The sequence below is a fragment of the Manduca sexta genome, chromosome 2, assembly GCF_014839805.1.
Source record: "Manduca sexta isolate Smith_Timp_Sample1 chromosome 2, JHU_Msex_v1.0, whole genome shotgun sequence".
Taxonomy (NCBI): Eukaryota; Metazoa; Arthropoda; class Insecta; order Lepidoptera; family Sphingidae; genus Manduca; species Manduca sexta.
Genome location: NC_051116.1, coordinates 2,108,133 through 2,122,235, shown reverse-complemented (window position 1 = coordinate 2,122,235; position 14,103 = coordinate 2,108,133). Strand labels below are relative to the sequence as shown.

At 31.6% G+C, this 14,103-nt stretch overlaps 3 protein-coding genes across 3 annotated transcripts; 1 reads left to right on the top strand and 2 right to left on the bottom strand.

Moving 5' to 3' along the window:
* Nucleotides 1–2: 2 nt before the first annotated feature.
* On the bottom strand, nucleotides 3–3,971 carry LOC115454024. Its single transcript, XM_030182768.2, has 6 exons — nucleotides 3,741–3,971; nucleotides 2,992–3,303; nucleotides 2,103–2,189; nucleotides 1,353–1,782; nucleotides 901–1,052; nucleotides 3–140 (listed from the first exon to the last, which is right to left on the bottom strand). The coding sequence occupies exons 1-6, from the start codon at nucleotides 3,777–3,779 to the stop codon at nucleotides 120–122; spliced, it is 1,041 nt and encodes a 346-aa protein (XP_030038628.2). The 5' UTR covers nucleotides 3,780–3,971; the 3' UTR covers nucleotides 3–119.
* A 720-nt stretch (nucleotides 3,972–4,691) lies between these two features.
* LOC115454025 lies at nucleotides 4,692–11,011 on the bottom strand. Its single transcript, XM_037437114.1, has 7 exons — nucleotides 10,839–11,011; nucleotides 9,745–10,113; nucleotides 9,412–9,510; nucleotides 7,019–7,215; nucleotides 6,421–6,911; nucleotides 6,215–6,300; nucleotides 4,692–5,698 (listed from the first exon to the last, which is right to left on the bottom strand). The coding sequence occupies exons 1-7, from the start codon at nucleotides 10,878–10,880 to the stop codon at nucleotides 5,156–5,158; spliced, it is 1,827 nt and encodes a 608-aa protein (XP_037293011.1). The 5' UTR covers nucleotides 10,881–11,011; the 3' UTR covers nucleotides 4,692–5,155.
* A 691-nt stretch (nucleotides 11,012–11,702) lies between these two features.
* Nucleotides 11,703–13,024, top strand: LOC115454026. Its single transcript, XM_030182770.2, has one exon. The coding sequence runs from the start codon at nucleotides 11,948–11,950 to the stop codon at nucleotides 12,896–12,898; it is 951 nt and encodes a 316-aa protein (XP_030038630.2). The 5' UTR covers nucleotides 11,703–11,947; the 3' UTR covers nucleotides 12,899–13,024.
* Nucleotides 13,025–14,103: the final 1,079 nt, after the last annotated feature.

The window sequence follows — 14,103 nt, the reverse complement described above, 5'->3', positions numbered from 1 at the left end:
TATATTTGTTGTCATTTTATTTATTTCCTAGCCAATTTATGTCATCAAATACTTCACAACATATACAGAGTGGTTCCCTTTTTGTATTCAACTGCAAGATGTTTAACTCGCAAACCACTTCAAGATGCAACCTCTGCCACCTGAAAAAGTCCATGATAAGTTTATGCTTTTAAATTGGCAATGTTTATGAGTTGTCATATATAAACTGAAAAAACAGTTAATCTGATTCTAAAAATTCTTATTGAAAAATATTATCTTTGCAAACTGTAAGACATTGTATTTTATATCGTGTATGGGTAAAGAATGACGGGCAGGATTACGAGCAATAGCTTACAAAAGTATTGAAATAGTGTAAGGAAGTTTATATTGGAAAGTGTGTAAATAACTGGAATTGAGATGTTATTTCATGCCTCAGGCTCACTAACGCATTGGAGTCACATTGTGCTTTGTAACTTAGTTCTGTTCTGTTGCTACAATCTGGGCATTCGTATCATTCACATTCAGCATAGCAGCCTACTCGTTTCGTTATTCGAAAAACATTACAGCACATTGACATATTCTATAGACACTAACGTCCATATAAACTATTTGTTCAAAATCGGAACTAAAATGGCAATCAAAACGCCACTGTGATAACCTATTTATTCATTTGATCAACAAATGATTTTATTTATTTGACTAATATTTTTTATTCAAATTCAAGTTTACATTTAGACTCGAGTTCTTATATCATGAGCGCTACTCCTAACACAACCACAAGCTGTAAATATTGACCATACTAAAGTCAGTTTGAATGGATATCAGTTTAAACCAGTTGAACACAGTGATGTTCGGAGCGCCAAATCTAGTACGTAGTACATAGTATATCGATGTTACAGTATGTTTCATTGTTACAAGTACCTCATTCCCTTCTTCAATCCAATCGTTATTATCTTCATACACATAGTCATTTTCTTCATTATCTTCTGCTGTTTCTGTAGCATTTGTTTCATTATTTGTGGTCTCTTCTGTGTTTGTTGTGCCATCAATTTGATTGTCATTGGTCACGTCACCTTAAAACATAATGAGTTTCTTAAATCATTCAGGACAGAACAGGAGCTAAGATTAAATCCCCAAAATTAGTTATATTATTGTCATTTATATTATACCACTAAAATATATTAGCTAATTTTGCTTTTAAAATGAAAAAAGGTAACATATTGGTCAAATTAAAAAAATAAACTGAATAATGTATTGCCATGTGTTAGATTAATTATTTCCTCGTTTTTATATTATTCTGAATCACGAGTGGAAATTCATGGGTTATAATATCAGATATTTTATATCTATAAATGTAAAATTCAGCTTTTTACCTTTTTCCTTAATGCTAGCATCATCTTCCTCTTCACTTTCATCATATTCGTATGGTTCTGTGTTGGTGCCATCTTTGTTCTTCGCCCTATAAGCCCAGAAAGCCAACTTTATCTGTGACAATATATATTCTATCATCTCAGGGTCTTTCTCTTCTGGATGCTTCCACCTGTACGCCTTCACTATGTCTTGAATTGGCAATGTTTTCTTTAGTCTACCAGTCTCCATGAGTATAGCTAATCTCGTTCTTATTTCCACGTGCATACGTTGCATGAACGTTTGGTAGTACCGCTTCTGTATGTACGGTCTTGCGAGTGGCTTCATTTGTTCCATGATTGAAATCTCTGCTGCTGTGCATTTTGGTAAGATTGTGTGTTGTATTTTTGTATGTTTCATCATGTCTTTTGAAGCGGTGTCTTCTTTCGTCTCCTTCTGTGAGGTTGTAAGAATAGCTAGAGATTATTTTTTTATGGGAGTATATCTATTATTAGAGGACTTTTAAGTGGGGAAAATGTTGGTGATAGGTAACACACTGCTTCAAAGGATTGACACCTTTTCAGAGACTTATAATTTCTAGTTAAAAAGACTTATGTCCATTAGCTTTGAGGATATCATCACTGACCTGATGTCTGAATGTTTATATTTAATCTAAGAAACTGGTGAGGCCATAAACATAATCCAAAGTAAAGCATTCAATATGGGTGTGTACACATCTGCCTATGTATGTAGCATCTTTGGTATAAAACACAAACCTGGTCAATATTCATTTTCTTCTTCAGCAACTCACTTTTTCTCTTTTCCAATTCTTCTTTTTCTTTCTTTAATTGCTCCAGCTCTTTCTGAAAGATCGTAAATAAAACATTACATAGATTTTGATATTATTTATACACAAAATATGTTTTAACAAGTGAGTTGAAACATTATATTAACAGTGGAAATTAACAAATATCATAATGGTCATTTTGTCTAAAGTACACTACCCACTATTGAAATTGAAATTTATACTATATTTATGTGTATTTAAAATTTAGTTATGTCTTAATATGCAGTAATTGTGGAGTAAAATTGGGTTTGTAGTAAATAACAAAGTTGAGAAATTTTGCATTCAAACTTGTATGTAAATTTAAAATATATCTCTCTAGAAAGTATCTTGGAGGGAAAAAATCAAGACATTGTGAAATGTTAAATTTAGTTTTTTGCTCCCCTGTACTGTCAATTTATTCCTTAAATTTGAAATTCTCACCACCGATATAGGGTCTGTAATAACTTTTCTAAGTAATTGATCTAAACTTATTACAATAACAATTAATTTTCAACTATATTATTATTATTATATCCTTTAATTTATATTTAACACATGATTGCTTTGAAAATGTTGATACATTGTAATATTAAATTCAGTTAATGAGAAAAAATATCTTTACATATTCATTTAGTCCTTTATATGGGTCTTTATAAGTATTTAGTACCTACTATATAAAATTTTAACAGCAAACATTTTTATTAATACAAAAATAATATTTAATTAAAATATAAAATGAAAATTCAAACATTGAAAACCTTGATTAAATCCTAAAGAACTTTATTTAAAAGTCTATCATTTATATAATCATAAAAATCAAAATTATTACAATATCTTACATTAATGTTAGCTTCCTCTTTACTTATCGGACTCCTTGATCTATCTCTTCGGCTTTCCGGATCTCCTTTTTTTTCACCTTTGTCTATGTCGGAGATAAATGTTATTTTCAAATTGCATGGTACTCCTATGATTGTTTGTGGTTTGCTCGTAATCTTGTCTATGGCTTTAGTGGCTTCATGTTTTGCAAAAAATTCAATTTTACACTTCTTTGTGTTTGTTTCTGGAGAAAATCCAAAATCGTGCACCCAAAACCTTATTTTCAGTTTTTGTAATATTTTCCTTACTGCAAGCACCACTGCGTTTGCATCAGCCTGAAGTTTTACATGTAAAATATTAATTAATGGATATAAGTCCATTTACATGTGTCTACAGTTTTTAGAAAATACAAATATATTGACAATAATTATTTAAATATAATCTATTTCCAGGATAATGAATACCTAAAATAACTTGATACCCATAGTATTAATGATTAAACATTGCTGTCTTAATAGAAACAACTGCAAATACTATCGAAAACTACTAAAGCATGTTATTTATTTATAAGCCAGTGTTTTATCTAACCTTAAAACTATTGTTACTAAACAAAGCTAAATATCATAATATAATATAATTAAGATAAATACTAAGTATGTTTGAATAATAATAGTAGAAAGAGGATGTGTGATGTTGGTGGATATTCAAAGAAATTTTATTTATTCCATTCATATCTAAAAATACTGAATACAAATATATGATATTTACTTACATTAGCCGGTAATCCGTCCATTTGAACTACTAGCGACATTGTAGATAAGTATTATTTTATAATTAAACTTTAAATATTTGTGAATACCGCTACAATTTATTATAGTATAGTATTCAAACAAAATCAAACACCATATTTATCGAGCTTTTTTGACAGGAGTATGTATTGACAAATTTGACATTTGACGTTAGACGATGGCTTTGCAATTTGTGTGATAGTCGATTTTTTTGCTTGACTGTTTGTCAACTAGACGGATCTTCACAAAAATGTTGAAGAATCGATATCATGGGTATAAGAGCTTTGGCAGCGTGGGAACTCAGATAGTTATAAAATGTCTCAGAACAATGACAAGTATAGAAGTAACACTATGACATTTGAGTGTACTGTGTCTTAGACAGCAAGAAATTTAATTGTGTTGCGATCCCTTCTGACATCTTCAAAGCATCTATCGATATCGATAGATGCTTTGTCTATCGGCTATGGTAAATTCACAGACCTGCTAAAATAAACACTTTTCGGTCAGTCAACTACAAACCGTTGCAAATTGCTATTTTAGTTAAAGGCTAAAAAAGATATCAAAACCCTGATTTGGTATTCAAGTACCAAAAAAAGTCTGGGTATATAAAAGCACTCGGTAAAAGGCTGTTAAATTACTCCTCCTGGCCAGGCCTCCAGGCCTTTTAGCAAGTCTCCAACATTGCCTAATTTTTGTTTATTATATAATAAAACAAAAATTAGGCAGCCGCTTCTGTCGCTGTTCGCTTTAGCCGGCGCAACCGAAAAAAACACCTCAGCTACGAACTGCGCTACATCCCGGGCTAATGCCCGGTGCGCTACCTGTAAGTTGAACACTGTATATTTCAGCCAAGACACACCAGCTAATAATGGTCAATAAGTAAGCTTCGTCATCAGTTTTTGATCATTGAAAAATTGAAAATGAAGAAAACCTCAAAAAGCTAGAATGTTTATTTCAAAATTAAGTTCTTAGTGTAGATAACTTATGTATTGTAGCACATGAACAGTACGTTACTAATTAACAACAATATTAAAATTGGATCAATTTCCTTATATTATTCTATATCAGAATAAAGCTGTTTTTCTCGTTAGCCTCTTGCTTTTTCTTTCACTTAGTGCTATAAAAAAGCACAAATAACTCATCAATCGTCAAAGATTAAAATTACTGGGTTACCCTACGTTACTATCCTCTTAAAGATAGACATTGCACTCAACAGGATTGCATTATTTACTGAATGACCACCACTAGGCAACGGGTGAACTGAGCAAGATAATTTGTAGGCACTTTGCTGGTAAAAAAAAATAAAAATAGGGTCCCAACTCCCATACACATTTTTTTATTTTTATTACAATTCTGTCAGTGCTCGCTATTGTTGTTGTCGAGGGATTTAAGACTTATTTCAATCTTTACCAAGTTTTAGTTCTTCTGCAACACAGTTAAGGAATTGTTTATAATTTTCTTTAGGGTAATGCTCCTTAAATAACTTAACTATATTTGCAGTTTTCATATATTCTTTTCCTTTCAATAGCGTCGTAATTTTATTTTTAATATCTTTTTCAATGACATCTGTAAAACTTTTAATATCTGTAGGTGCAATCTCTGTTATTTGAGATTTCATTTTTCGCATTAATGATTTGGTTGCTATAAAAAACGAAGGTTTCCTATTTATCAATTTGATATCACTAACAGCGCTATTTTGAGGGACGTCAATTGGGATTTCTTTTTGGTGTATCATTTGTTTGTTTTCATCAACATTTAAAATCTTACTGTTGTTTTTAACAACTACGATCATTTCGACTTGTGTATTATGGTCTGATACTAGTATAGGCTCATGCGTCAAATCAATCACTTCCGTTACTCGAGGCTCATCTAATTTAACTATCTTTGTAGGTTTGTTTTCCATGCTTGTAATATTCCTTTCATCGCCATCTTCCGACGATAGCTGCGGTAAGAAAAATGAATTGAACATGTAAATAGGTGTTGTTTGTTTTTAATGAGCAATAACATGGAGATGACGTAAAGTGCAATTTAAATTCGTTGATGAAGAAGCGTGGTAGACTAAGGCCTAATACCTATCGATAACAGAAGAGGCCCGAGACCAGCAGTGGGACAGTATAAAGACGTAGATACGCAAAAAGGATCCAGACCACAAAATGACACTTTCGAAATAGGAAGATTGAAGTTTAAATCGTATTTTTGCTCATTGAGATTCTATTTTATATTTCATGAATAAAAAGTTCTAATTAACATATTTTGACTAAGATGTTTTCACTAATGGCAAATATAGACCTTATAGGCTAGAACTAATTTGGCATACTCGGCTCATTTTCGATCATACTGTGAGTCGGATCCTTTTTGCGTGTCTACGTCCATATAATGTCGTTGTTTGTGTTGCTGAATCTTTAACCGATGACTCATCAGTACGAAATTGTAACTACGTTATTTGAAATAATCTTACTAGTTCAATTTTTACATCTTGTAATATCTCATCTACCGCACGCCACATGTTACTATCTTCGGCATCACAAATATCAAATGAAGATTCTGAAAAATATATTTAATTCAATTCAATCATCATTGATTGCTGTTTTACCGAAATTATACTTGCCGCGACAAATGATGCGCCAAAATTAAGGGATTAAGATGAAATCATAGTTTTCTCACCTGATGAATTAATATGTTTACTAACACATTTATTTTCATTTCGTGCATTTGCAACAACGTATTCATTTAAAAAAGATTCAATAAATTTTTTATCATCGGTTTTGTTGAAGGTACGTCTATAAGAAGAAACAATGGCGCCACTTTCCATGTCATTCGTTATTTTTAAATTATCCAATCGTTTTTTGACTGCTTCTTTTAACTTTCTAATAATATTCAAATTAACACCCTTCTCGAGTATATTTATGTTCTTTTCATAACAAATTTTATCTAAGATTGAATCCATTTCCTTCATAATATGTTTTATAGCTTCGCTTTTCTCTATGCTCATATTAAGTACCTTAGGTCTAAGCTTTTTAGTGTTTATTTTGTTATTTATTTCACTATTTATATTTATGCCAATTTGATATTTACTCGTGGTTTTATCAAAAGAATTTTCGCTTGTGCTACTATGTTGTGACTGCTGCAGAATCATATCGAAAGTCAAATGATTGCTGAGAACAATTAAAGTTTTATTTTTCTGTTGTTTAATATTCGTTCTTACTGAGTTTTATTTTATAATTAAGTAAATCTAAATTTTTTAATTAAATAAATAACTAACCTCGCGCCAAAACTAGATCTACTAGACTTGTTTATCGAGGTAAATGGCGTGCGGTTATTGTTCGTAATACCCCGGTTTCTCGACTTGCTTCTAATAGATCTATTTGAACGCCTTGACCTAGATCTACTTCGATGTTTAGACCTGGATCGGTAGTTCCTTCTTGGACTTCTAGAGCGACGAGAATCGTCCACATCATTCTGATACGACAAACTTAATATTAACATAGCTTGGTTATTCTAGTGACGGGATTATTAGACGACTTATAAAACTATGAATGTCTAATATTAGTTTGGGTTTACTCTTCAGGTTAAGAGCGTTTACGCACCCGCGCGCCGTATGTCTCAAAAACAGCACTTTTCGAAGGAGATAATATCCATCAAAACATTATTTTAAAAACATATGAATTAGTAATCATTATAGAAAATTTTGTTGTCTAAATATTTAGTAGAGACATTTTTTAGATTTATTGAGTATTTGTAAATTCTTTAATGATTACTGAACAGAGGTTTTCAAATTTGCGCTTCGAACGTCTAATTCGAAGCTCAAAATATCTTAAACCACTAAGGAACATAACAATATGTTATTTATATCTAACTAAAAAGATCCTGAATAAAAAAGTTAGTAGAGAAAAAATATCTTTTTATGTTTAATTCATGAGAAATAAAAATTCAAAGAATTCGAAAATTTCAGAAATGTTGGTCATTTAAATGATTTTTTTTATCACTATATCTTACTTAATTGAATATAATATTGGATTACTATAATAGAAGAACATCTACTTAAAAACATACAATTTTAAAATTCAACAAAATTAGTTTTGTTATTTTTCTATAAATATTTTAAATACCACTATAAAACGCAACGCGCAAATCGTTTCAAATTAGTCCGCCTTGAGGCTTTCTAGAGAGAGGACGTACCGCTCGTCGCTCCGGCCAGATTCCAGTTGGCCTTCGCTGTGCGTAGAAAAAATAGTCACGTGTATACAGTGATTGCCACATCTTAGTACTTTAGTAAGTAAAATTTTTTTTTCTTTAATGAGTGACAATAATTTTAGTAGTTACTATAAATTATTATTATATCAGACACAGTTTCAGACACAATGGGAATTAAAGCTATTTCTAGGCAAGAAAAGGTAACGCAACAACGCTGAAACTTCGGCTAAAGCAAGAACTAAAAGATTGGTGTACTAATGTTATAACATGCGTCTGTAGTTATGGTTGTTGCTTTTTTTACTCATTAAACACTTGAGCAACAGTTACTCAAAGGAAAAAAATGGAACCTTAAGCTAAAAAAAGCTATGATGACTGGAGTTGGTGGATCAAATATAAACGAACAGTTAGCTTCATAGATTTACCAATATTAACGCAAAATGTTTACATGAAATTAGCTGCAGAGGACAGGATGCAAGAGGCCGCTAGGGAAGAAACTGATAAAGATGTTGCCTGTGGCGATGTAAAAGACGGTATTCCCATACTTACAGTCATAGCTGACCGCTGTTGGTCGAAAAAAAAGTACAGAACCAACTATTTTGCTTCGTCGAGTGTCGCAAATATTATGCAAAACTATGGATACAAAACTGGTAAATTGTTGTACATGGATGTACAATCGATCGATTGATGATCGATGTCACTGAGAAGCACTACCTATTAAAAAAACTATCCAAAAAAATATAACCAACTTCCGAAAAAAGAAGTCTTTTATTTCTCACTTTTTGGTTATACACCTAAAAATGACATCTCATTACATACACCTTCTGACTCAAAATATAAATTCCAATGTGTAATTTCTAATGACTTAATTAAAACTTTCAATACGCTAAATATTAAAAACTGCAGATCTATGGAGTAATTATGTGGTCCATTATAAACATCGTAGCACAGTAATTTTCCTGATTTATTGTCTGATTACGGAGTTCTGGTGCCTATCTTTCGGCTTCATGATGAGCTCCACTTTACTAAAGGGTACTTTCTAAATGCATATGCTTAAATTTTTTAATTTAACAAGTGATAATAACAATTTGTAAAATTGCCGTTAAAATTTGTTATACTTAATTGTTTATTTTTTTTATAATTACAATATGATACATATAAACTATTTCATGATGAATTCTTATATATTTAATAATAGAATTCTTCATTTATCATAAATTCATAAGTTACATTCCAATTAGATAATTAAGGCGAAAAGATAAAAATTTGTTGGTCTAACTATAAAGATAGCCGACGCACTAACTCTACGCACACAGCTACACACGGTTCTGTGTGAGTGAATTTTGCGAAGAATTACCTAAAGTTGACTTCACGCGCTGCACGTAAACGCTCTTAAGCTCTCAGTTTTTTAAACACACTCATTATAACACAGCTAATTATATTAGTGGACAAATTATACATTACCATCCTTTTATATTCTCTCCAGAGCTCACGTTTTTCTCTGAGAAAGTCTATCTGTGCTCGTAGGAGCATTCTCTGTTTATTGATATATTCTATCTGCACCTAAAATTATTTTATTAACGCATTTATGTACAAGTATCTTACATAACGTAAACCTCTACCTACTGGATTCAATACTTCCATTAAGCAATCTCTAAGTACAATGAGCTTATTTTCCAATCAATATATTTAAATGGCTACGTGTTATGAACTAACTACCTACATTACAAATAGAATTTTCAGAACTTGTTAATAGTTTAAACAGATAATTTAAAAAATTGAATAAACATAAATTACATCCACGTCTGAACATCTTCTATGTAATTCTTTATCAGAAACCTTCGGCACCAGACCAAGAATAGCGCAATCTTCATCGTAACTACTACTTCGTGATCTCGCAGTTGGTACGGCGTCCATTAATGGCTTTATAAGCTTTGGATTTGCAGCTACTTTAGCAAATAACACATGCGCTTCACCATTACTCAAAACAAAATTATAAGAGAACAGTAGTTGCTGAGCTAATGACGCCTCATATAAAGAATTAAAATCTAACGCGAATTGCCAGTTTGAAATATGCATGTTATCTCGCAAATCACGAATTTGGAATGGTCCCACTCTCGCGCCAAATATTTTTTCCAAATTCAAAGCAACATCCGAATAGGTTACCTGAGGAACAGAAATATCTTATTATTATATTAAGGTTCAGGAGAAGCGAGCTCGGCGTATTAACAAAATGTAAGAAAGTATATAGAGGCTGTTAGTCGAGTCACGAGTGCCAATAGTTGATGAGGAACTAATCACGTGAACGAAGTCAAGCTGACCAATGAAGTGTGTCCCATGACTTGTACCGTTTACTATACTTGCACAAGGTTTTTGGCACCACGAAGCAGCGTTCCCAAGATATTTGCTAGCTAATATAAACTCGGAAAATTACATATGACATGTATGGATTGTTAAATAGCCAGTCACTGGATCTACTTTACGCATTTTTAAGTAAAAGTAAGTGTTTATTTAGTCAATGTTCTACATTACATTATACATATTTGATGTCTGAATTATACAGTAATGCTTGATCAAAATGAAAAATCTTATTCTAACAGTTTATGTATAAGGCACCATATCAACAAATGGAAATACCCAGCTATCTCCAATCACATCTTTATCTAAGTACGTTAAACAAATTTCATGGGTACCTAAATAACGGAGGTCTAGTCAAGTTACTATAGTATATTTCAGGGTTTAATTTGAAAAGATAGGTAGGTATTAGTAAGTTTTTGCATAAACAGAGAAGGTCTTTAAGGCAAGATGCTTAGATAGTATTAGTTAAACATAGTGATTGTTTGCATTTAGTGAGTTTTAGGAAATAAGCCAACCGTATTAGAAATACTTACATATTCAGGAAATCCTTTGACCACGACGGTAGTGGCCGTCATAGCTATTATAAGGTTTTTATTTTCGTAAATATTTAAATTTGGATTTCTTATTCGTGTGGATTTATAAAACAGGAAATATTATAATTAAAATGACAAGTATTTGTTTCGTCATATTATCAAAGAGAATATTATGATAGTTTCGATGAAAAAAGGTTAGATCTAACTATAAATATTATTTATAGTTAGAAAATATAGATCATAAAAATATAGTATCGAATATCTTATATTTTGTGATTACGTAAAATGACTACTATCATATTTTATATTTTTTTTACCTGTCGATATAAACGCAGCTTTTTTTTTTCAATTGAATATTTTAGTAAGCCATTTCCATCGTAGTCGATTTTACTGTGTTCAGTTGCATAGAGCAACATGAGGCAACACCGTGAAGTTCCGAAGAAAGGGAACCACCTGAGGAACGATATAATGTCAAAAGAGTGTTACCCGATATCTAAAATATTTTTAAATTGTGTAATTTACATTTAGTGGTACTTTAAGAAATATTCAGTAGAAAAAATCGGTAATCCAATATAACTGGCTAGTGGAATTTACGGAACCATAAGAAGCCCATAATCTTCGTCGAAATCAAATCGAAAAAAATAGCCCTACTTTTAACAAATTATTTGTTGTTCCCGGCAATCCGCAAAATCCGATATTCTGTGCAAAACTTAGATATACGATACAATTTATAGAATACGTATAAGTTTTTAAGCAATGTATAGATAATGGAATATTATAAATATTATTGTCCATTACATAATATTATGTTAGGACATTTTTTTTAGATATTAAAGTAGTGTGATGAGATTTTTTTTATCTTAGTGTGGTATCATAATAATCAGAGAGAAATACACTAGAGTGATTAACACTGTGTTATTTTTACACTATAATGAAATGGTTTTATGTGTGTTTTGACAAAACATGGGCACAACATAACGGGTACCGAATTTTATATTCTAAAGAGATTATGGGATAGGGAAATCATAGCTGTTCATCGTGGTTATTACTTCGCATCTTCCTGTAGTTTTATTTGGTATTTTTATGTTTAAGTTTATTGAATAAGTATCATGGTGCATATATCCAGTTACGTGTTCTTCGACATAGAGACGACAGGTTTGCCGTGGCAAGAGAGGAACAGGACGAAAATCACAGAACTATGTTTCGTAGCAACAGCTAGAGAAGACTTACAGAAATCTACGGGTTTCATACCGCCTGTGAGCAAGTTGACGCTGGCTTTGAATCCTAAGAGGAAAATTAACCCAGAAGTAACATCTATGACAGGTTTAACTAACGAGTTCCTAACACATTCACCCACTTTTTGTCAAAAATCTCGATCTATAATTCAGTTCTTGGAGGATTTGCCAAGACCAGTTTGCTTGGTGGCCCATAATGGCAATGTATTTGATTATAAAATATTCTTAGCTGAATGTGTGGATGCCCAAATCAGTCTGCCAAATGATATTTACTGTGTTGACTCACTTGCTCTGTTTCGCAAAATTTTAAAACCACCCGAGATTAAAGTAGTGAAAAATAATACACAAGAAATGTGGCCAGAACTTGATGTTACACCTGAAGACTGGAATGAAATAGATAAGTTATGTTCCCCAATAAAAAAAATATGCAATATTTCTCTTAAACAGGAAATGGAGTCTATAATTATTACAGATGATGAAGACTCAGATTTTGAGGAGCAGTTTTTACAAGAGTGTGAGAAGATTGAGGAAAAAAAGACTGAACTTATAAAAAAACTATTTGATAATTCATCTAAAAAAACTAATGTGATATCATATGGAAGTAATTCAAAAGAAAATACTAATGGTGGAAAAAAGAAAGGAGAATTCACATTATCAGGATTGTATGAAAGGCTCCTAAACAAACAGTTTGTTGATGCTCATAGAGCAGAAAATGATTGTATTGCTCTACTCGAGTGTGTTATAGCCACAAAAGATGACTTTTTGCCAATGGCTGATGACTGTTGTAAAAAATTATCAGAAATTATACCTTTGCGGCGCTATTAGAATACATTATGATAAGAATTATACTTAATTTATAAGTACATATTGTGTATTGACAATAATAATTTATACCTATATTTAGTCATATTGATCTATTTTGAAATATAAAGCATATTTTTTGTAAAAAAATTTTTTTTTTCATTTGGAAATGACTGGTGAATATTACTTAAGGTGGTAGCTCAAGGTCCATTTTCATACATTTTGTTTCGGCTTTAATCTGGGTAACTAAACAAGTATTGGCAATTTAATATGACGAAATTTTAAAGGCAGAAATATCCATGATTATTAATTATTTTTACATTTTTCTTTCAACTGCGAGAACTAATCACTAACTAGACGTGAATTTAAATTCTTTACTTGCCAATACATGTTTAGTTACCCAGATTAAAGCCGAAACAAAATGTATGAAAATGGACCTTGAGCTACCACCTTAACGAAATAATAATTTTAATTTCGGTGCAATTATGGTTTTCTAGGCAACATGAAATGGCTCTTGCATGGTGTTATCTAACTACATATTAAATGACCACAGCTATGTAAAAGTAGATTGACACTGCAAAATGTCAGGTCAATATTGGCTACCTTGGTAACAATCGAGTTCTAATATTTTCTATATATAATAAGTACATACAGCTTTTGATAACAAGAAAAAAAAAACAACAAACTTAGGTTATAAAATTAGTTATAAAAGTGCTACTATATGGGTGGTAGGTCTCTCATAAGTGAGAGTCCGCCTGGGTACCACCGCAATGTCTATTTCTGCCGCCAAGCAGCAGTGAGAAGTTATTGTTGTGTTCCAGATTGAAGGAAATTGTAGCTAGTGTAACTACTGGACATAGTAAGATCTCATGTCTCAGGATGGCGAGCGCAGTGGAATAATACCAAACAATACATTGTTATTCAAGGTGTTGGATGGTGTTTCTACTGTTTATGTCTACGCTTACCATCAGACAAACGGCAAGCTCGTCTCATCATTCAAAGCAGCAATAAAAAAATAATAATAAAAGTACATGCGACCAAGGCTTTTATTGGTATTTTATAAATATACATATTCCAAGTTCATTTATGAAATTTATAATATCGATTTATTGAAAATAACTTTCAACATCGATATTAGCGTACATCCCTATTTCCCAATCCTCAGTTTTTTTTAAAAAAGCAATAAAACATTGCAGAGCTGCCAAAAATATTGTGTTGGTTCAAAATAA

What these genes read in the sequence shown, in the direction of transcription:
- LOC115454025 (XM_037437114.1), bottom strand. Translation starts at nt 10,880, where the DNA reads ATGACGGCCACTACCGTCGTGGTCAAAGGATTTCCTGAATAT. An exon ending in TCAAAGGATTTCCTGAATAT is followed by an intron (nt 10,114 to 10,838) that starts GTAAGTATTTCT and finishes TCTGTTCCTCAG; the next exon opens with GTAACCTATTCGGATGTTGC. An exon ending in AAGATGTAAAAATTGAACTA is followed by an intron (nt 5,699 to 6,214) that starts GTAAGATTATTT and finishes TTCTTACCGCAG; the next exon opens with CTATCGTCGGAAGATGGCGA.
- LOC115454024 (XM_030182768.2), bottom strand. Translation starts at nt 3,779, where the DNA reads ATGTCGCTAGTAGTTCAAATGGACGGATTACCGGCTAAT. An exon ending in AAGAGGAAGCTAACATTAAT is followed by an intron (nt 2,190 to 2,991) that starts GTAAGATATTGT and finishes ACGATCTTTCAG; the next exon opens with AAAGAGCTGGAGCAATTAAA. An exon ending in TGCTAGCATTAAGGAAAAAG is followed by an intron (nt 1,053 to 1,352) that starts GTAAAAAGCTGA and finishes TTATGTTTTAAG; the next exon opens with GTGACGTGACCAATGACAAT.
- LOC115454026 (XM_030182770.2), top strand. Translation starts at nt 11,948, where the DNA reads ATGGTGCATATATCCAGTTACGTGTTCTTCGACATAGAGACGACAGGT.